The sequence below is a fragment of the Martes martes genome, assembly GCF_963455335.1.
Source record: "Martes martes genome assembly, chromosome: 15".
Taxonomy (NCBI): Eukaryota; Metazoa; Chordata; class Mammalia; order Carnivora; family Mustelidae; genus Martes; species Martes martes.
The window spans coordinates 1,608,152-1,629,919 of record NC_137903.1 but is presented as its reverse complement, the minus strand read 5'-3'; the positions used below and the strand labels follow the sequence as shown (position 1 = coordinate 1,629,919).

At 57.4% G+C, this 21,768-nt stretch overlaps 2 protein-coding genes across 11 annotated transcripts in view; one reads left to right on the top strand and one right to left on the bottom strand.

The window, feature by feature from the left end:
• Positions 1 to 1,697: 1,697 nt before the first annotated feature.
• Positions 1,698 to 17,519, bottom strand: SYT11 (synaptotagmin 11). 2 transcript variants are annotated; one of them, XM_080824913.1, is made up of 4 exons: positions 16,186 to 17,519; positions 9,801 to 10,627; positions 2,821 to 2,944; positions 1,698 to 2,390 (listed from the first exon to the last, which is right to left on the bottom strand). In XM_080824913.1, the coding sequence occupies exons 1-4, from the start codon at positions 16,217 to 16,219 to the stop codon at positions 2,080 to 2,082; spliced, it is 1,296 nt and encodes a 431-aa protein (XP_080681039.1). In that variant the 5' UTR covers positions 16,220 to 17,519; the 3' UTR covers positions 1,698 to 2,079. The 2 variants fall into 2 exon arrangements, with proteins under 2 accessions (XP_080681039.1, XP_080681040.1); XM_080824914.1 differs by having other exon boundaries at positions 1,704 to 2,390; positions 2,824 to 2,944; positions 16,186 to 17,158.
• A 363-nt stretch (positions 17,520 to 17,882) lies between these two features.
• GON4L (gon-4 like) overlaps positions 17,883 to 21,768 on the top strand; it is a 65,166-nt gene continuing 61,280 nt past the window's right edge. For 7 of the 9 annotated variants that reach the window (XR_013968050.1, XR_013968051.1, XR_013968052.1 and 4 more), the window contains exons 1-2: positions 17,883 to 18,002; positions 20,269 to 20,799. Coding sequence is in view for 6 of the 9 variants with exons in the window: in XM_080824904.1 (XP_080681030.1) it covers positions 20,295 to 20,799 (505 nt within the window). In the remaining 3 variants the exon portion in view is untranslated. Of the gene's footprint in view, positions 18,003 to 19,803; positions 20,800 to 21,768 lie in introns of those variants that run through there. The other 2 variants (XM_080824906.1, XM_080824907.1) reach the window with 2 other exon arrangements.

The following is a 21,768-nucleotide window of genomic DNA, read 5'->3' as shown; positions in this document are numbered from 1 at the left end:
AGAGCCTCTGGGACGGCAAAGCCGAGGGCGTGGCGGATCAGGCGTGAGGTAGGAGGGAGGAGCCCTGCGCTGTCTGCCCGTTCCCACCCTGGCACCTGGCCTCCCGCCGCTCCACAGCCCAGGGGGTGGGGGGAGGGGAGGGTGGGGGGAGGGGGAGAGGGTCGGGGGCGGCGGCGGCCTTCCCAGACCTCCGGCCGGAGGAGCTGCCCGGGCACACGCCGCAGGGCAAAGACCAGACTATCTGCGCCTGTTTGCTCTGCAGTGTTTCTGGGAAGGAAACGAAAGCGGGTTGCTCAGCGATTTCTGATCTTCAGACATTAAGGCGATGAAGAGGAAGCATTTAAGATTTTTTCCTAATGGGGCTTCAGAATGCTCCTGTCAGATTTACACTAAACTATCTCAAAATGCGTTTTTAGAAAACAAAAATTATTTTCTTCTACGTATGATACAGTATTTACATTCGATGGAGTATTAGGATAGAGACGGGTGGTGTGGACACCGATGGCATCGCGAGTCCGATGAAGGGTGTGGGGAGGGGAGCAGGGGGCGGGGACGAGAACAGAGAGGCCTTTGTGCCTGCTGCGAGCTGCTCAGGCCCACTCAGAACCAGGTTTTGAAAAGAGAACAGCAGGAGGACGGAGGGAGCAGACCGGTCTTAAACGCACAAGAGCTAAGAGGATGTCCCGGCCCCGTCACTCTGTGCGCAGACACCCGGCCTCCTCGGAAGCAGGCGGGAAGGGGCGCTCTCGCGCGGGGCTGGACCTGCTTGGCCAGGCCCCGGCTCCAGCGGCTGCTGATCCAAGCCTCTCTGTGGGCCGCCGGTGGGCTCTGCTGCCTGGACACGCTCGCGGACTGCCCCCCCGCCCCTGGGCTCTGCCCTCCGATGGGTCTCGACGGGAGAGCGGGGGCCGACCAGGGGTGCGGAGACCCCAGCGCCCTTGCCACCGGCGGGAGGGGATAGAGCCGCGTGCTCCCCCCGGCCCTTCCCCTGGTCTCGACGCTGAGTAGGACCCAGGGCCCCGTTAAGCACCCTGCTCTGAGGGACAGGACGGGAGAGACAAAGCTGGGTCACCTTGACCGCGCCTGCGCTCGAGTTTACTCCCTTCTCTAGCCTGAAGAGCCACAGGTGATAACTCCCAGGATAAGCGGTCATTTCTGAAGCCCTTTTCCTAAGGAAGCAGAACCGATCTCATCTGTGCTCCCTGAGAAAACTCGAAAGCGTCTCCTGGGTCAGCACTTCTGGAACAATAAAGGCCAGTTCACCCTTCACGCCAGCAAAAGGCTTGTCACTCCGGCCCCCGGAGCCACCCTAGCCCGACTGGAAGGCTCGAAGCTCTCTCTAGACCAACGTCCAGTTTCGGAGACCCGGGCTCTACCTCCAAGCCCGCCATGCGCATGGGCTCCAGCCTCAGTTAACCCTGGGCTGCCCCTGAGCCCTCCAGCAGGAGCGGGGCAGCGAGAAGCCCGCACCCCAGATCTCCCCCTGCACACCCGGCCTCCTTCGGCCCACCTCCGTTTCCTGGCTCACGACAGACCTCGACCTCTGGACCCTGAGCTCAAAGAGCAGAGCTGGGGGGGGGGGCATCCGACGGGGATGGCGACGCTACAAGGTTTTACATGAGCAAAACAACATCCTTCTGCAGAGCTGGGGGCGGGAGTCACTCTCCAGGGAAGCCCAATAAAAAAGAGGCCAATTTCAGGGAATCAGCAAATACAATTCGGCACAAAACACAATTTTCATGGATCAAAATCTGTAACTTGATATTGGCAGTTAGGCTAATTTCTTCAGTTTGTATTAGACATGCAAGTATAAGGTTACATTGTTATATATAGACTTGTGAGGCCTTTCCCTCTCTTTCTCCCCATTAAAAAAAAAAAAAGGATTTCTAGTGCCTTGCAAAGGAGAAAAATCGTCATCGCTAAGAACTGATCTGCAGCTGTGGTCATGTGGGGTGTTCTTTGTGGGGTGTGTTTTGTAAGAAATCTTCTACAGCTAAAATGAGGTTCTGAGTCCGCTCCTGTGTGGCATCTCCGTCCCCGCCGGCCTGCCTAGCCCGGGCCTGGGCAAGGACGACACGACTAGTACTCGCTCAGACTGTGCCACTTAGCCACGGGCTTGCGGGGTTTCTCGCACACCTCCCTCCAGTGCTCGGCGCCGCTGCTGGTGACGCTGTGTGCCCCCAGGATCAGCCTTCCCACTGCCTCGTTCTTGGTGGTGCGGTCGAAGTCGATGACCAGGAACTCGATGCTGACGTCAGGCAGGAGGTCAGGGGGGATGTCGTAGACGAAGGACTCGTTGAAGACGGGGTTCAAAGTGCACTTCTTCACGTGGGTTTTCTTCTTGGCGATGCGCTTTCTGCCGTAGTAGACGTTCACCTTGACATAAGGATCTGGGGCCACCAGAGAGAAAAGGGAGACAGGCCCATGACACGGTCCTCCCCTCGCACGGCGACTTCATGGGGAGGGGCCTGCGCTCCTGTGGTGACCACTCACCCGTGGTCTCCGGGGACTGCGCACCAGACGCACTCCTGACCTCGGGTGGGCGCGGGCCCGGGGCACCCCGGAACACAGAACAACTTGCCCAAGTCAGGAGTGAGGAAAGCCCGTGACACCGGGCAGCGTTTTCCGGGGCACAGTGGCTGGCACGCGCCCCGCGGGGGGCACCTCACCGAATGTCCAGACCTCTCCGCCCACCCGGGGCACCTCCCGTGCTAGGGACAGCTAGAACCCGTGACCGGGGAGGGGACCGGAGGGCGTCGGGGGTGCAGGTGGGACAGTGTGGGGCCAGGGGGCCCGAGGCAGGTCGAGGTGAATAGCTGCTACCTGAGAGGCCGGTGATGTCCATTTTCGGCAGGTGTCGGGCTTTGAGGACCACCACAGTCAGTCTCTGTGCCACGGGCTGGTAGGACAGAGACACCTGGAGCTCCCCTCTGCTAATGCACTTCTGTGAAGAGGAAACAGCAGGTGAGCGTCCTGGCGAGGGGGCGGGGGCAGCAGGGCTGCGGAGCCCCGGCCGGAGGGGCTGCGCAGGGCCACGGAAGGTGCGCCTCCCGCCGGCGTGTTACGGTCACGTTTAACGGGCAGGGGAAATGGACACATCCTCGTTACAATCCCGACGCTAAATGCAACTGTTTGCTCGCGTCGTGTTCCCGAGCGTGACTCTGAGGCCATGCAGGTCTGGATTCCAGTCCGGCTGCTACTCCCGGCCTGTGCGACCTGGATGAGAACTTGACGGCTCTGTGCCCCCGTTTCCTCACCTGAAGGGTGCAGATAAAACCAGTACCGACCTCAGAGCATCGAGACGACTAAAGAAATGGAAACGGGTAAAATTTTACCTGCACCAGTGCCTAGAGAAGCACGTTCTCTCCCGGAGCCTCATTCGGTTCTTGGGGTAACAGAGCCTGGATGGTGGAAGGCGGGGAACTTGGGGTTGAGCCTTCACTGTGCCGGTCACTCAGCCCCTGGCTCGGGCAGGTTCCCAAGCTTCCTGGGGACCGTCCCTCCGTTCCCCACGGGGAGCGTGCCCCCGTTCTGTCTGCCTGCCGTGTCTTGTCCAGCCCAGCTGGCTTCCTCCCGGGTGCCCACAGGTTGGGGCTCCCCTCTTTGAATCTTATTCTAGGCTCTGCTTGGGAAAGGAAAAAACCCTCCAGCCTGCAAGGGTATTTTATTTTTTTTTAAGATTTTATTTATTTGACAGATCACAAGCAGGCAGAGAATCAGGCAGAGAGAGAGAGGGGGAAGCAGGCTCCCTGCCGAGCAGAGAGCCCGATGAGGGGCTCGATCCCAGGACCCTGAGATCATGACCCGAGCCGAAGGCAGAGGCTCAACCCACTGAGCCACTCGGCGCCCCTGCAAGGGCGTTCTAAACAACACTTGGATTCGTGCTGGGTGATGGCGGTCTGGAGCTGATGGGACCTGGGCTCCTTTTTGTTTTTCTTTTTTGTTTTTTTCTCTCTTTTTAAAAATTTTAAGTAGTCTCTACGCCAGCGCAGATCCCGAACTCACAACCCTGAGATCGAGAGTTGCAGGTTCTAGTGACTGAGCCAGCCAGGGGCCCGGGATCCGGTTCCTGCCCCCAAGGAGCACCAAGTCCAGAAGAGACCGAAACACACCTGCCCTCATCAGAGCAGTAAGGAGCCTGGCTGAGAGCTGCTGGGGGACCCCGGGGGGGCTTGCCGGCTGACCTCAGGGCTGAGTGTAGGGCTTCTAACCACAGGCCGGGGGTGACAGTTGCCGGCACAGGAGGGACACAGTTGTCGCTGTGTTACTGTTTTACGGGGACTAGCATTGTTCCAGTGAGAGCTGGAGAGTGAACTGGAGGGGAGACGGGCCCAGAGGCTGCTGTCTCAGGCTGTGGACGGGACCTGGGGCGCCCGCAGCAGAGTGAGCACGGGGCAGGACACGTCTCTAGAAGAGCTTGCTGAAATGGAGTCAGTCAATTTCTTGTGTTTCTAGCTTATTTTTTAGTTTTATTTATCTATGCTTCTTTTGTCCCCCCCCCCCCCCGGCTTTTTTTAAACTTTTAAAAAAAATCTGGGACACCTGGGTGGCCCAGTGGTGAAGTGTCTGCCTTCCGCTCAGGTCATGATCCTGGGTCCTAGGATCCGTGGTCAGTGGGGAGTCTGCCCCTCTGCGGGGCGCTCCCCAGCGTGTGCCCGCTCTCCTTCAAATCAATACAAGCTTTTAAAAATAAATAATCTTTAAACATTGTGTGTTTCTGGTTTATAGAGTAGGGATGAGGCTGGGAGAAGGGAAACAGAAAGGGGTGGGGTCTGGGAATATTGGACAAAATAAGGAAATTTGGGACAAAAATGCCCCCACTACCAACTCTTACTTCTTGCATGCTTCAAAGCCCCAAGGAAACGTCGCCTGCCCCAGGAAGTGTTCTCGGACTGAACACGAGCAGACTGTGCCCGCCACCAGCCTTCCGCGTGCCGCACACCCGCGAAATCACTTCTGGTGAGTCTACTCGCTGTTGGCTGGAAAGGGGGGGAGGCCTGCTGTCAATGAGCACCACCGGGGGGGGGGGCGCCCGCGGACAAGGACAGGAAGTCACTGAATCAGCTCGTCCACGAGAAGCAAGGAGAGAAACCAAACCCCAGGGCCAGCGCTCTGACTCGAGGCCCAGCGCATCTCAGGGGATGAAACTGTACTAACGTATCACATAGTTCAGAGACTTTGCTGAGGCTCTGTTTCATACCAGAAACGTATGGAAACCTCTCTCATAGGGCATGAAATGACTATAAGGTGAACTTAGCCTTTAGCTTTTGAAACTGAAGTCCCGAACAGAACAGACCTGAAAAAAGATTTTCGTGGCTTTTTTGTGCTAGATTGGAGACCCCGTTTCCTCCTTACCTACAGCCTACAGGCTGTCCGCGCCTGCTTACACGGACGCACAGTCTTTAAACACAATTTGGACTCTAGATACAGAAGAAGGGTAAAGGGGAAACTTGATTTGAAAAACAGTTTTTGAGGCGCCTGCGTGGCTCAGTGGGTTAAGCCTCTGACTTCGGCTCAGGTCATGATCTCAGGGTCCTGGGATCGAGCCCCGAATTGGGAGCCTGCTTCCCCCCGCCCTGCCTGCCTCTTGTGATTTCTTTATCAAATAAATAAATAAAATAAAATAAAATAAAACAAAAACCAAAAACCAAAAAAGCAAAAAAAAAAGCCCCCCAAACTTTTATTTGTTTAAAAAAAAAAAGCACGGACTATAAAATTATAGCTTGGGTTTCCTAATTATTTGGTTAAAACGGTGTTTTGAAACTCACCCACTGGGAAGATAGCCAAGTCTGTGCAATCCAAATTCCCCAGCCCTTCCCTTGCTTTGGAGAAGCGGACGACTCCTGGTTGCCCTTCCAGTGATCTTCTCCCCTAAAATCACCCCCCGGCACTTGCTGTCCATCTGACCCCCCCTTCACCTCTGGCCATCTCACAGGGCCGGTCCCACCTCCCTGATGCCGCTCTTCTGTCCCCTCCCCCCTTCTCTTCCCACCCACTTCCCACCGCAGTAGCATCGTCAATGGTTCTCTCTCAAGGGCTCTTTGTCCGGGGCTGGGAGCGGGGCTGGGAGCGGCTCGGTTTCCCAGCCCCCCGGCCTCCTGAGGCAGGCAGAAGCACAGGAGGAGAAAGGGTCTTATCCACGCCTGAAAGACCTGGGAGGCTTCGCTCCCAGACCGCGGGCTCCCTTGGCGAAGAGGAGCAGGTGCAGCGGTTCCGGGGAAGACGCGTGGGGGGCTCAGATGAGGCTCGGGTGAGGCTCTGTTCCCTGGGAGCAGCAGAGCCCCTTCCAGAGCGACAGTCCAGCCCCACGGCCTTTGCACGAGGCGGACCCGCACACCCTCAACACACCTTCACTGGGGCCAGAAGTCCCGAGGACCACCTCCCCACGGATCCCAGTCGGGAAAACAAGAGAAACAAAACCCGCACTGTTCCAACACGCCCGCACCTTCTCGCCAGCGCGTGAGCACAGCTACTCTCCTCCTGGCTCGTTTCTTTTCAGCCCCTTTTGGCTCCGCTGCGGAACCTCTCAGGTCCCTCACAAATCTGAGCTTTTAAGAATCCTGGTCATTCCCATGACCATCATCACAGGCCATCAACACCAGACGGGGCCCAGCAAGGATAGGAAGTGATTTGGAAAACAATGAGCTCAAGAAACTTGGGGGACCCTAATGATGGTGCACGATCCCCTAGCCCTCTCTGGACAGCCTTCCTTCTCCCCACGCGGGCTTTATCATGGGAATGTAAATTCAGGTTAATTTTTATCCAAGGGGCCTGCTGGCCCCTCAACCGGAAAAGGGGGATATCTTGATCTCAGGATTGTGAGTTCAAGCCCCACGCTCGGTGTAGAGCCTCCTTAAAAAAGATGTCTATCTGAATAAAATATTAGAAAAAAAGCTGCTACTCAAAAAAAACAACAACAAAAAACTAGTTTTGGAGATCAGAGATCTCAGGAGAGATCAGAAATTTGGGGCATTATAAAATGTATCCTGGGATCTTTCCTTCATGATCAAGGGTTAATTTCTAATGTTTCTTACGTCTTGTATGTTCATAAGCACTGAGAGTGCTCTCAGCGATCCCGCCTGCCTTCATGGTCCGGCCCAGATGAGACCTAGAGAGACCGCGATGGAAGGGTCAGGGAAGATGGCCAGCCCCTGGCTTCTTCGGCCATGGGTAATGCCCCTGGCTTCTTTGCAGTGGGCAGTGCCCCTGTTCTTCGGCCGTGGGTAGTGCCCCTGGCTTCTTCGGCCGTGGGTAATGGAAAGGGGACGAGGCAGTTTTTCTGCTAAGGGGGGGGGAATGCAGTTCAGGGCGATGTTGTGGAGAGAAGTGCCATTCCCAGCAGTCTCCGTCCGGGCCTCTGGGTGGGAGAAGCTAATGTGGCCCCGCATTAGAAGGGGATGCCTTCCACTGACCAGCCAGCTCTCTACAGAGTGTGGAGTGGTTCGGAGCAGCTGTAACTGGTGAGCCCAGGGGAGATCCAGACAGGGCAGACTCTTGGTCTCGGCAGAGAGGACCAGGGGCGATGGGCAGAGGCTGCACTGCAGAGAGGCTTGGGGACCAGCGGCCAGACCAGTGCGGTGACAGCCATGGCCCTGCCCACAGGCGCCGGCTTGGGAAACGCTTAGGACGTCCAGGAGGCTGGAAGGCTCTGGCGCAGGGTCGCACAGCTTCGGTATGTCCTGTCTGGGCCTCTCCCCGGGGGCCCAGGATCCTTGCCCTGGCTTGTCGCCCCTGAAGGGAGTTAATAAAGTGGAAAGAAACTTGGCTCTTGCCAAGAGCCCCTGGCAGTTCAGCAAATGCCATTGTCTGCGCTCCCTGGCCAGTGTCCTGGATTCGAGGCTGTTTTGTTCCCAGCCCAAATCAGTCCCTTTCCTGGCCGGTCTCTTCCCAGCTGCAGCTTGGCACAGAGCCATCGCCTGCCTTCGGCCTTGGCTACGACAGCATGAGCCGTCTGGGGTCGTCTGGCCAGTTGGGGGCTCCAGCAAGGCTGGGGCTCTGGGGAAGGACGGCTCAGGCCGAGAGAGGAAGGCAGGTGGGGGGAGTGTGGAGCTGGAAAGGGGGGTCAGGGAGCCAGGAGGGCTTGGTGGAACCCCGAGGAAAGAGAAGGCGGGCAAGGGGAAGGGGACCAACTAGGATGAAAACAGGTCACTGCCACAGTGTCTACTGGGGCTTCTGACCCCAACCCCAGAGGATACAAGAGCCCTTGCTGTGTTGGACTCTAGGACGGCTCCTTGTGTCCTGGCCTTGGACCCGTGCTTATGCCCTGACCAAACCCCTCTAATACTCTGAAACTGCCTGGGCTTCTGGGCCGCTGCAAGGCACAGCTGGGTGTGCCCCACGGCAGCCGTGGTTCACCGGGCAGGGGGACAGAGCCTGTGACACACTCTGAGGGGCAGGGCCCCCTGGTAGAGGGCACACCTTGTGCCTGGAGCTCACTGCACGCGCAGCCTCTACCGGCCCAGAGCCTCTCTCGTCCGGTCCCGAGCGCCCTGCCTCGCCAGGGAGTCCAGTGCGGGCTTGCAGGTGGGCACCGGGAGATAAGCATGGCCTCCGAGCCACGGATCTTTCTGGGTGCTAGTTTTCAGTGGCTCTGATGTCCTTTCCGAACCTCCCCCCTCCTTCTCCAGTGACTCAGGCTCCCCTGCCTTCCTCTACTTTGCCAAAACAGAACATAAACATCTGTGAACCACATATATCTCCTGGGGACCAAGCCTCCCCGACAGCAGAAACAGCGGCACCACCACCAGCAGTGGGGCCGGTTTCCTGGAGGGTCGCTGCGCGCGAGGGGCCGTGCAAACGTATCCTCTTGCTTCGTTCCTGTGGGAACCTGAGATCAGAGTTGCTAAGCCGAGCTCAGGGAGCGTGTGAGACTTGGACTCAAACTTGGCTTTGACTTCAAAGCCCCTGGTATTAGCTACTTACGCTGTACCTTGAAACAGGATTGAAAGTCTGAGTCCGAAAAGCCAGCAACGTCTTTCGAGGCTCCTACTCTCTGTGTGGCGGCTGCTCGGATGGTCTCTCCCCCAGGGGAGTCAAGGTCCTTAAGGGCAACAAGGTGCCAGACACGTTGTCTCCTCCAACCCTCAAGCCGTCTGAGGAGGACGGCGTTTTCAGCTCCATTTCCCAGATGGCGACCCCGAAGCCCAGGAGGGTTCTGTACCTCCTTGTGCCCCCCGGCTGGGAAGCGGTGAGCTGGGGCGTGTGGCTCAGCGGACAACCACACTGCCCCCCACCCCAGCTGTGTAAGAAACGCATGAACTCGCGGGGGTGGGGCATGTTTCTGGCACCCCTAAAATTACAACTCAGGAGCCCGAGCTGGCCCAGTGGGGAGAAGGCAGGGGGGTGGGCTCTCATTCCCCTCCGAACGTGGAGGCAAGGCTATGGGAGGACCCCCACGTGACCCGGTTGGGGCCGGACAGGGACGCGGGGGGCAGAATTACTGAACCTCCATCATGGTTCCCTGGAGGGAGATCCCACACGGCTTGGGAGAAGAAACTGGCCCCCATGTCCCGGTCTAGGACCGGTGGGGGCGAGTCTGCCCCAGGTAACCTGGGCTTAGCGTCAGGATGCCCACCACGAAGAGAAATTCAGAAGCTGCCCACCCGTCCGTCTTTCCCTGCGAAGTTCCTTTTGGAGGAGGCCCTCTGTCTCCTTCTGGCCCCCGCTGATCCCTGACAGCCATGAGCTTCCTGCCTAGAGCCCCTCTCTGCCACCCACGCGCCCCCCGCCCCTCTACCCGCCCCCCGCGATCTCACCTCCGCCAACCCACCGGCCCTCCCCGACGCACTCTCCCGCCTCACCTGGATGTTCCTTTTGGTGATGTCCCTGGTCAGCTGTGCCTTGCCCGTGCTGGGGTCCACGCCGGCCAGCGGCACCATGACTTCCCCGATGACGTCGTCCCGGGAGAAGCGGTCGAAGCTGAGCACGAGGAAGTGTAGCACCAGGTCCTGCAGCTGGCTGTACGGGATGCCGTAGAAGGTGAAGGTCTCGTCGAACACGGGGTCCAGCGTTTTCCGCAGCACTCTGGTCTTCACCCGGTGCCGCTTGTCGGGGAGGATGGTCATTTTGATGTACGGGTCAGAACCCTGGGTCTGCTCGTCCATCACTGGCAGCCCGTGGGCCTCCTGGATCGTCACCACCAGGGCTTTTTTCGGGAAGTTATAGTCCACGGAGAAGGTGAGGGTTCCCAGCATGACGTCCTCCTCTGGAGATGACGGAGACGTGGTTTTGCTCTCCCCGGGGGTCAGGCTCGCAATGGGGCTCCTTAGTTCTTCCCCATAGTCCACCTTGATGGGTAACTGGTCCATACAAGAACCGGAGCCCGGGCCCTTGGGACCCCGGTCAGGGCCCAGCAGGCCGGCCTCGGCCGCATCCACCAGCACACTCCCGCGCCCGCCTCCCCTCCCAGGGCCGTCTTCGTCTCTCCGCACTTTGATGATTTTCTTCTTGTTGCTGAGCGTCTCTGGGTAGATGCTGATGCCTTTGAGCATGTGGATAAACTTATACGGGGGGCTCTTGTGCTTCTTCTCTGCCCGCTGGTGGCAGCACGTCCACACAAAGACGGTCACCGAGACGCACACCACCAGCACTGACGCCCCGACGAGGCCAGCCACCACTGGGGACACATCTGAAGGTGGAGACCAGAGATGCGTCAAGCCAGGAGGACCTTAACCCCTCGTCCAGACCAAGCCCTCTACAGAGCCGAGGTAACCTGAGACGGAGCCCGCGCGGCATCACCATGAGCTCGCCTAGGTTCAGGAGCATCCCCTCTCTGGGAGACGCCCCGAGCCAGCCTCTCCAGCCAATCCAGGGCTGTTCCTTCCCACCACACTGGACGAAACCCTTCTCTTCTCCAGGAAGCCTTCCCTGAAGTGCCCTGCCCAACTCCCCGCTCTTCTCTCCGCCTCTTCTCAGCACTCCAGGGCTTGGTTCCCTCTTACTGATTTGCGTCTCACGTAAAGCTGCCCCGTGTTATGAAGTCACCTTTTTACCTCAACCGTTACACAACACACACGGGCACGGGCCATGTCTGGTTTCAGAACGTTCCATGGCATCTGTCCGGGGTGTGCGGTGAGCTCATGTTCACGGAACGGCGTTCAAGGGTGGTAAACGGGGGGAGGCGGTAAAAACAAATCTGGATCGGAGTACTTTAAAACTACGTTCCAGGTTTCAGCTCCCAGCTCCAAATACTGGGATTTTATTCTAATTTTACTTATTTTTTAAAAAATACTTGTATTTTATTTATTTATTTATTTTTTAAATTTATTATTATTATTTTTTAAATACTTGTATCTTAAAGAGGAGGAAATAGGGACTGTGGAAAACGTCAGCTCTTTGCTCAAATATCACCTTCCGAGTGAGGCCTTCCCTGACCGCCCTACATAAAAGTTCAACCTTCTTCCCACGAGCCCTAGCCCTCCTTAATTTTCTTCTCACGTCTTCTCTCTCTCACCCGCAGTGACACACACACGTATATAATTTCACCACAAGAAATGTAACTTCACTAGAGAATAAGTTTCATGGGAACTGGGGTTTTTCTCTCTTGCTCATTTCTGTCTCACCAGCACTGAAACTGCAGAGCTGGTTCTTGGTACGTACCTGCTCGACGAGCGAATGAACGCAGAGCAACACTGCTTCCTTCCCTTCCTTTACTCTCGTCCTTTCCCACACAAGCTGGGCCCCTTAATGAGTTTGGGGTTGCTCTGCTTTTCCCCAGTAAGTCCACCAAACCCAAACTGGGTTTAGGTCTTAAAGGTCTCTCTCCATAAGGTCTCTTTTTCTGTATTACTTTTTAGGGGAAGAGGGAAGACCTGGGTAGGACCGGAAGACCTAAGGAAATGGACAAGACTTCAACACATTCCAGAATCTTCCTGAAACATCCTCCCACCAGGGTGTGCCCGGCTCACTGCCTCACTCACTGCTGGCCTCTGCTCAAACCTTATCTCACTGGAAAAGCGCCTCTTGGCCACCCCCGGTGAGATAGTGTCCCCACCATCCTGCTTGGTTTTTCTTCATAGCACTTCCTACTCCTGACATGTGTTGGTCTGTCCTCCCTTACTGAAGAAGATTAGTAAGAACAGTGACTGTCTGTTTTGTTCACTGCTAGATCCCTACGTCCTAGGACCATGGGGCACATAGTACGTATTCAGGGAACAAATGAATCTGAGTTCAAAACACCCTCCCACATTGGAAAAAGAGCACGAGTCGGTATGATTGCATACCTCAAAGATAAAGTTCTATATTGGCCTTCAAAACCTATCGATACACTACGGGAGACCTTACTTGACCTTACTTTGTCGGAGCAAAAAGTCTAGTTGTGGGCACCTGGGTGGCTCAGCTGGTCGAGTGCACGACTCTTTATTTTGGTGCAGGCCATGATCTCAGGGTTGTGAGATCGAGCCCTGCGTTGGGCCCTGCGCTGGGCGTGGAACCTGCCTGAGATTCTCTCTCCCTCTGCCTCTACCCCTCCCCACCACGTGCGTGTGTGTGCACGCATGCTCGCTCTCTCAAAAAAAAAAAAAAAAAAAGTTGTTTAGGTGACCCCAAGTCGGATGCTAACCTGTAGTACGAGTACGATGTCCCGACGATGGGGGAGGGGTAGAAGGATTTCATCTGTGCTGGTCATGACATATACGGACTGTTCTGTCTAGCACAGGCAAGAATAAAAACTGTTCTCTTCTCATGTGCATGTGCTGTGTCCCTGCCGGGCATTGCGCCAGCGCGCTCTCTGAGTCAAAGAACTCCCTGACTAGTACCACTGATATCCCCACTTTACGACTGAGGAACCTGGGGACTCAGATTTGCTCGAGGCCATGGACGAGCGAATGGCAGTGATGGGACCCAGACTCTGGTCGGCCTGACACCGGAGCGTCTCTCCCTTATGGATAATCAGGGTCATAAAAGGCCTGGAAACCACATCAAATGAGGCAAAGCTGAAGGAATGGGAGCTGAGGGGTCTGGGAATGAAAACTTCCTACAGTTATTGAAGGCATTTGGATGGAAGAGGTGTGGCTGGATCGTACGTCAGAGGGCTGGCCTAGCACCTGCACGTAGAGGCTACGAGAGGACAGACTCTGATTCAGTGAGAAGAGTCAGATTATTATTAGAACTGCCTCACAACAACTGCTTCAGGAGGCAATGACGCTCCAGCTGGAAACTTTCAGAGGTTGGATCGCCCTTGGTCAGGCATATTCGAAAAGAAATCTCTTCAGTAGGGATTGGACTAAATGTCTCTGAAGTTCTTTCTCCCACATTCCATGATTCTATGAAAGCTGGGGTCAGGCAAGAAAAGAAGGGGTTACATTCTTGAATAATACAGTACAGAGAAGGACTAAACCATTAACAAAGGAGGACCACCGCGTCCACGGCCATACTAAATAATAATACTGCCCCTCAGGTATGAAGCGAAGGAAGGGTCGTTAGGGAGGAAGGGTCGTTAGGGACAGGCTTCACCAAATGGGAGCAGCCTTGGGAGGAAGCTCCTTGGAAGCTGGCGGAACTCGCATCCTGTCCGTCTCCTCGAGCCTGTGCATCTGAAGGCAGCTCAGGAAACAGGCGATCAGCTGAGTGGATTCCATGGTCAGTGAAAATGGGCACAATCTGAAAAGTGGCTCTCGGTTCACTGGTCAGGGACTGTCCTGAAAACCGCTTGCTACTGATTAATGACAGTGAAGAGACTGGCTCCATGAGACGAGGAAAGCGGGAAACCAACAAGACAGGTACATTGTTGAGAACGGTTTAAAGAGAGCTGTAGAGGCCCAGGCTGGGAGGCGTCCGAGTGAGGCTTTCGGCTCCACCAGAGACTTACTCTGTGGTCTTGAGAGAGCCCACTCATGCCTCCACACCTGCTGTTAGAAAATGGATGCGGGACGGGGAGGGAAGAGGTGGGATTCCCATGTTTCAGGACAGGGAAGGAAAAGAGAAGCCTGTGAAGCCGTCTATAGCCTGTCCCAGGCGCTCTCCTCCACCTGGTTTCCCACTTTTGCCCCCTTCTTTCTTTTAGTATCGGTTAACCCCTGCCTCTCTCCCCCACCCCCACGGCAGTGAACTAGAAAAATCAGAGATGCTGAAACGAGGAACGCCCGCTCTTGCTTTCATCAAAAGCTTGGTGGGAAAAGGAAGGTGGAACTAGGGGCTGCAGTGAGGGTTTTAAAAGTAGTCGTACTTGGCAGCGACTGTGCTGCTTGCTGCTTTTGTCCTCCAAGGTCACGGATAATCGAGTGTTGGCTGGGTGTACCTCCCAAGGGCTAAGGCATTTGAAACAAAGCACTCTATGAGATGTGAGAAAGTCGGCAGTGGCAGCTCTGTGTAGGACCCCTGTGTATGTCCGAAGACCTGTAAGACGTTCGAGGGCTGTGCCCTGCGCTCTCAGCCTTGGACCAGACCTGCACTTGACACTCCCTTTACTAAAATAGCATTGCCCTATCAAGTAGGCCAGGGTGATACAGTGAAATGACAATGGACTTTGGCATCACCTGGACATTGGTTTAAGTTCTAGCACTACCCTTACTGTCTGTCTGACTTCACACAAGTTCTTTTGTGTCACTGAACCGCAGTTTCCTCATCTGGCAAATATACATAATAATGCCTAGACCAGAGGATGTTGTAAGGGTTAAATAAAATGGAGTAGGTTAAAAAGCTGAAGTAATTTCTCTTTTTCACTAATATTCCTTCTAAAGGAAACTACTATATTATGCCCCGCACCCTCTAAATTTCCAAGGAAATCTGGAACTGCAATTAGAGAAAAGAATATGTTGGAAAGAAGACAGAAGACAAAAGAGAAAGAGCAGGAAGAAAATCATGGGATGCTCATGTGACTACAAGAGGGACACCTGTTTGGGAAATTTAGGACTCAAAGACAGAGATGCAGAAGGTGAAGTGAAAGAAAGAAAGCCAGCTAAGATTTAGCCTTGGGGAATCAGTGGGAAGCATAGCTAATGGGTGTGATCTGCCCTCTGGATACTTCCCCTAATCTGATGATGTCTTCTTGACACTGAAGTGAGAGAGCTCGTTTCCACGAACCTCTAATTGCGGAATGAGAAAAGCCATTTCCTCGTTGGACTGTGGCCCCACCCTAAAAACTGTCGTCTGGATGCTCAAACCTTCTGGGTTGTCTGAAGGATAGACTCTCCTAGGAGACATGAAGAAACCCTCGGCTGACAGCAACTCCCACCCGAGCTGGGTAGAGTGAGGGAGAAGCAGGGCAACTCCTTTATTTTGGAACCAGAAAAGCGTAGCCCAGGAAGTTTGCAACCCTAGCACATTTTGGAGGAAGCCCCAAAGAGGGGGAGAACTTGCTTATTCAGCTTTCCTTCCCCGTCTTCCTCCCTGTTTTCCCCTCCACTCTCTGCCCCGGGAGTGCAGCCGAGCTGGGAGCCTGGAGGCCCGGGTCGGGGACCAGCCGCTCGGCGATGACGTAATGCCTTGCCGGGTACACAAAGCGGCCTCCCCCGGGCCCGGCCTCTCCGCCCCTCCCCCCGGGCCGGGCCCGCGCCCCCGCCAGCACCAGCGTGGTGAGTCCCCCTTTCGGAAAGGCCAGCCAGGGAAACAGGGAACAAAGGCCCGAGGAGAGGGGCCTGGGCGCTGCCAGGAGGCCCAGAATAGACATCACGTCATCCCCGGCTCCGCAGCGCCGAGCGCCATTTGGTAGCATCGGACGGACCCACCATTACGGTGCAGAACCGCACTTGGGGGCCTCGGCTGCCGCCGGGCCCGCGCCCCGCGCCCCGCCGGCCAGCGGCTCCCCGCGCCCGCGTCCCCACAGCCCCGGCTCCCCCGCGGCCGTGCCCCAGCCCCCGGACCCGGAGCCCCCCAACCCCTCCCAGCTGCCATCTTGGCGCCCATCCCCCGCCGCCGTCCTCCCCCGCAGCCCCAGGAGTGGGAGGGGGAGCAGGGGGCACCGCCCTGCGCGCCCCGAGGGGGAGGGGTCCGCGTCCTGCCCCCCACCCCCACCCCGCAGCACGGCGCCGCGGCCCACGTTTGGGCGTCCGCGGCGGCTCGCGACCCCCGGCGGACCCCCGGCCTGGCCGGCCCCTGCAGCCCAAGTTCAGGCGCCGCCCGCCGCCGCCGCCGCCGCCGGCCCCATCGTAGCGGGCCCGGCGTGGGCTTCGCTCCCTCCCGGCACTGGGCCCCTCTGGCGCTGCGGCGGTGCCCACTGCCCGGGCTTAGTTTTCCGACTCGACTCACCGAAGCTCGGTCGGATGTTGGTGATCTCAGCCATGTCGTAGCCGGAGGCTCTTGCTACAGATGCTTTCTCAGGGGTCGGCCAAGTCTGGGGGCGCCCGGCCGGCACCGCGGCCGCCGCTGTGGAGCGCTAGCTCAGGGGAGGGGGAAGGTGTCTGGCGGACGCCTCCTGCGACGGTCGGGCCCCCGGTCGCCAGCTGCGGCCGCCTCCTCAGATGCTCCGGGGATGCTCTGAGCGAAGGATGCAGGTGCAGCCAGACTGGTCCTGATGCGAGGCAGGCCCCGCCTTCTCCCGAACGGCCCTCGGCAGGAGGCTCCGCCCCGTCCGAAAAGTTCCGGAAGCCGGGCCCCGCCCCCTTCCGGAAGCCGTCCGCGGGAGGACCGCTGCGGCCGCGGGGGTGTCCGGAGCGCGAGAGCGCGCCCTCGGGCGGGCGGTGGGTCGGTGCGGCGGGAGCCCCGCGGCCCGGCCGGCGTCCTGCAGGCCCCGGGCTACCTGCCGCCGCAGAACGTTCCGGCTGACGGAGGGCCCGGGATTGGGGAAAACCGCGCGCTCCGCGGTCCGCGTTCCCGGGTCGCTGGCCGTTACCGCGACGCGGCTTGAGGCCGCCCCGGGGGACCCTGTCAACCTCGCAAGCCGCCGAGGCGCGGCTGAGACCAGACCGGGTGGCGGGGGCGCAACTGAGCGGGGGCCGGGAATGCCCGTAGACGCCGGTGGGCTGGTGGCGCGCGCATTAAAGCGCCTCCTCAGAACGGACGGCCCGGGCAGCGTTGACCTGCGCCCGGCATTTCCCGTCCGCGAGTCTCAGCGCGCGCGCGCACGGCGGAGGGGGAGGGCGGAGCGAGCGAGCGAAGCCGCAGCGCGGCGAGTCCCGCAGGCCCGGGGGCGCGGCGCAGACGGAGCCCCGAGCTTCCGGAGGCGTCCTTGGCACCGGGCAGAGGCCGGGTGATGCGGCTGGTGCAGTCCTGGCAGTCACCCACGGTTGCCGCAGCCCCACTCTCGCTGTCCGCCGCGGCTGCCCTCCGCCCGTTGACGGACGGGGTCGGGCCGGAGCGTTCGAATGCGTGGACTCGGCGGCGCGCCTGCAGCCTGGCCGCCGGGGCGCGTCCCCCGGCGTCGGGGGAGGACCGTGGCTGCAGAAATCACTCCTCCGTCCCAAACCCGTGCGCCCGAGGGGCCTGCGCTCCGCCCGGGCGCCCTCCCGAGCACCGACCGCGGCGCCTTGGCAGCGCGCTAGGACGCCGGAGCGCCCCGGGCAGCGCGCGCGTCTGCGGAGTCGCCCCCCAGCCGGGCCCGGAATGTGTGTGTGACCTGGAGGGTGTGACGGCCGCGGTCCCACAGGCTGCCCCGTGCGCACCGCATCGCGGGGGTAGCGTCCGTGCGAACCCCGCGTGGGGTGCGGAGGACCGTGCACGGGAGCAGCGCCGGGCTGCGGCCGAGCCCGCCTGGTTCGATCCGTGCGAAGCAGGGAGTCCGCCTCCTGCCGCGCTGGGGGCTCGCCCTTTCCTCGGTCCCGTGCTGCGGGTATCTCGCGGCGGGCAGGGTTACCTGTCAAGCGACACCACGGAGTCGCGACCCCCAGCTTAGTCTGGAGCAGGACGGCTCCAACCACGGAGGCGGCCGGGGTTCGCCCCGAAGTTCCCGCCCGACAGCGGCCGCGCCGGCTTCCCCCCCCCCCCCCCGCGAGCACGGCGCCCGGAGGCTGGCGCATGCTCCTTGGCGGCCCGGCGGCGCGCGCGCTCGGGGGCGCGCACGTCCGGCGCTGCCGTTGGCCGACTTCCGGCGGGAGCGGAGCTGGGTTTCCGCGGGATCCGGCCGGCTGGTGAGGGCGGCGGGGCGCGTGCGGTGGGGCGGGAAGAGGGGTCGGGTCCGCGCGGGGTGCGTGACGGGGCTGGGCTGGGCGTGGGGGCCCGGCCGCCGCTCGGCGCCGAGGTGGGGAGCGCGGCGAGGACTCCCCTTTGGAACCTGTGCCCGCAAGGGGCCCGCGCCGGCGCTGCCCGGGGTCGCATTCATTCCCCCCGTGGCGGTGACTCCAGTTCCCGCAGCCGGGCCTTCGGCTGCTGCTGCGTTTCAGGTGCCTGGAGCCCCCCTCTGCACGCTGCTCCGTCGGATAGGCGCTCTCTGCCTCCCGTCCTTCTTTTTCTTTTCTCAACCTGTCATTCATCTCTGAACTGTAGGACCCGTGCAGGCTGCGCCCGCCCCACCTCTTACCTACTCCCCAGCCTCCCTCCCCGGGGCCCGCAGAACCTTCACGTGCTTGTTGAGCTTTAAACAATCAAGATTAGGACATTGGCTGGTTTGGGGCCCAGGGTGGGGTTCTTTCCTGCTGCCTGGAGAAACTGAGTTAGGGAGGTTTATTTTATTTTTAAAAATTGTCTATTTGATATCTGTCTCTCCCCGACGTGGGGCTCGAACTCACAGCCCTGAGAGCAAGAGTTGGACCTGCACTCGTCCGACAGAGCCAGCCAGGCGCCCCTGAATTGGGGAGTTTTAAAATAATCTTATAGTTCAGACTCTGAATTTTCTTAGTCCTCTCTTCAGGCTTTCGTGGGGTGCCCTGGCAGATGGTCATTGTCAGTGAGGAAGAGCTCAGTGCTGTACAAGGCAACTTACTGTATTCTTGAACGTGTTTTATGAGAGTAAGGTTTTTCCGGCTAGAAAGATGCCACGGGTTTTCATACATTGTGTAACTCCTGGTCCAAATGCTACATAGACTAAGCACCAAATGGGAAGTTCATGCCCTCTCTTGTTTGCTCTTTTCTTCTGGAAATATTCACTGGGTATGCTGTTGGCAGATCCTGCCAAGCACTAGGGGTACCAGTTGGAAAAGTCCTTTTCCTCAGAAAGCACGTAGTTTTGGGGGGAGGAGATGGGAAGGAGACAGACAAGAGAAGGACAGAAGTGATAAATACTGTAAAAGAGCTTTGCAAACAGGTGCTATAAGGACATAAAAGATGCCCTCTGGCTTGAGTTAGCGTCGCTTTTAAACTGAATAACTGAAACTGAAGCCGAGAGCCGGGGAGTGACTTATCGCGGAGCCTAGTGGAACTCGCTTGTTTGCAGCACGAAATTTCCATTAATGTAGCTTAACCTTTTTAAACAATCATGCTTTGCTTTTGGATTGTTTCTGGGTTTTTTTTTTTTTTAAGATTTTATTTATTTACTTGACAGATCACAACCAGGCAAAGAGGCAGGCAGAGAGAGGGAGGGGGAAGCAGGCTCCCCACCAAGCAGAGGGCCCCATGCGGGGCTCGATCCCAGGACCTTGAGATTATGACCTGAGGCGAAGGCAGAGACTTAACTCACTGAGCCACCCAGGCGCCCTAAATTGTTTCTGTTACTGGAACTACCTGTTTATGAAAAGAGCAATAGCAAACATTATTGATCTAATAAATTGCTGTCTAATGACATAGATGCTGTTTTTATTTCATTTTTTAAACTTTTTTTTTTTTTACAAGATTTTATTTATTTATTTGAGAGAGAGGGATCGAGCCCGAGAGAACACAAGCGGGGGAGGGGCAGACCTGCTGAGCAGGGAGCCCGAGGCAGGGCTCAATCCCATCATGACCTGAGCCAAAGGCAGCCACTTCACTGACTGAGCCACCCAGGTGCCCCTATTTTGTTTTATAGCCGAAGAAGCTGAGGTTGAGTTTAGATAACTTATGTGGGGTCACAAAGCTGGGGAGAGGCTGGCTTGGGAAACAGATGGAGTTTGACTCCACGATTTGCTGTCAGCATCGTGCTTTTCTACCTCCCAGACGGTAATCACGATACCTAACATTTACTAATCACGTACTGTTTAATTCTTACAACTCTGAGGTAAGCACAGGTACTGTCCTTTACAGCGGAGGAAACTCAAGATCAGAGAGGTTACATCAGCCAAGATAGTGTACTAAGTGGGAGTGGAGCTAGGGTTTGAGCACCACACTCTAACCACGGTCTTTCACTTCCCACTTATTGGGATGTTGTGTATTTGGTGTAAATACTGTGTCCCTGACTGAGTGTGAATAAGCAGAAAGATACTTGAAGAAATGCCGGTATCCAGTGATTAATCTGAGGGTAGTGAGAACTTGCTTTTCTCCTTTCAGGATGGAACAGGAGTGGGCCTTGTACAATGTTGCCCTGTAAGAAGAGAAGGACTACGGTGACAGAGTCCCCACAGCACCAGGGCAGCCAGGAGGAAGAGGACCCGGACCTGGAGTCGGTTGTTAAATCATCGTCTGACCAGGTGAAAGACTGGGGCTCAGCGTCACCCTCTGGGGGTCCGAGCCATGGCAGAGCGACGGGCCTCCAGGTGGAGTGCGTGCAGGATGCTGGAAGTCAGCTTACTGTGGAGGACCCATGTTTGGGCTCTAGGGGGCTCACCCAGGACACAGATGCACCAGTTCTAGAAGCTGTTGATGTGGCCATCTCGCAGGGACTCACGCTGCCTGCCTTGGAGTCTTCCCAGCCTCCTCATGTCCTTATCGGTAAAGGAAAAGTCCAGACCGCTGGCTCAAGGAGAGGGAAGAAGATTACGCTCAGGCCTGGGCTCGTTCCCCAAGAAGACAGAGGTGATCACCCTCTTACAAAGGAGCCCTTCTCAGGAGAGCCGAGTGGAGAAGTCAGGGAAGAAGGAGGTAAGATATGAGCGGCTGTGTTTCCCCGGACACAGCGGTCTGCCCCATCCTCCCTGTGGTTCCTCTACGAAGCAGTGTTTCCGACAGGGTGTACTGATGCGCTGTGTGGTCGGGGCTGTGCTGCTCATAAGGGTCGACCGTCAGCTTTATGAACAGATGGAGACTTTCTTCTCTCTCCCGTTCCTGAGATCCTCTTCCATATCCTTTTCTTTCTCTTACCCTCCGCGGCCTGGAGAGGTGAACCATGTATGGCCTTTTGTGACTGGTGGGCATCCACGCAGCGGTGTAAACATTGGATTGGGACATTGGATGGGGCTCTACAAAGATGACATAACCCTTAGGACTTGAGGGGTCAGTTGTGGTTTGACAGTTGGTGGCACAGGGTATCGTAGGCCGAGAGCAGGACGTGCAGAGTTCAGGGTCCAGGGGGATGGCGACGCGGTGGGTTGGAAGAAGTGAGAGATGACTTCAGAGCGGTTGATTATGTTTAGATCATGAAGGGCTTTGTTTTTCCTGCTCAAGCACTTGAACTTTTCCTGTAGGCAATAGCCAGTTCATAAATGAAAGAAGTAGAAGGCGTAGTTCTCACCTCAGAAAGCTGGTGGTCTAGTTGAGAAGACAGGACATAAACACGTAATCCATGTGGAGTAGCTGGAGGTGAGCGGACGACCCAGAGCCTTGCCTTCTCCCTCGAGACCTTCCGAAAGCATGCGCTGCGATGTTGGCAGCGAGGAGGGAAGAAGTCTCTCTACGCAGGGAGGGGAGGCTCATACCATTTAAGTCATCCGTCCTCGGGATGGCGGCACAGGCGTCCGGGGGGCTGGAAATGGGTTGGGCGTTAGGTGTGCGGAGTGTGAGGTGTGCTTTGGGGCCACCAAGGTAAGACGGAACTCTGAGACTGGAGTGAGCAAGACGTGGGAGGAGAAACGATCAGCATGTATGTTGTGCTTCTTCATGGAGAGGAACGTG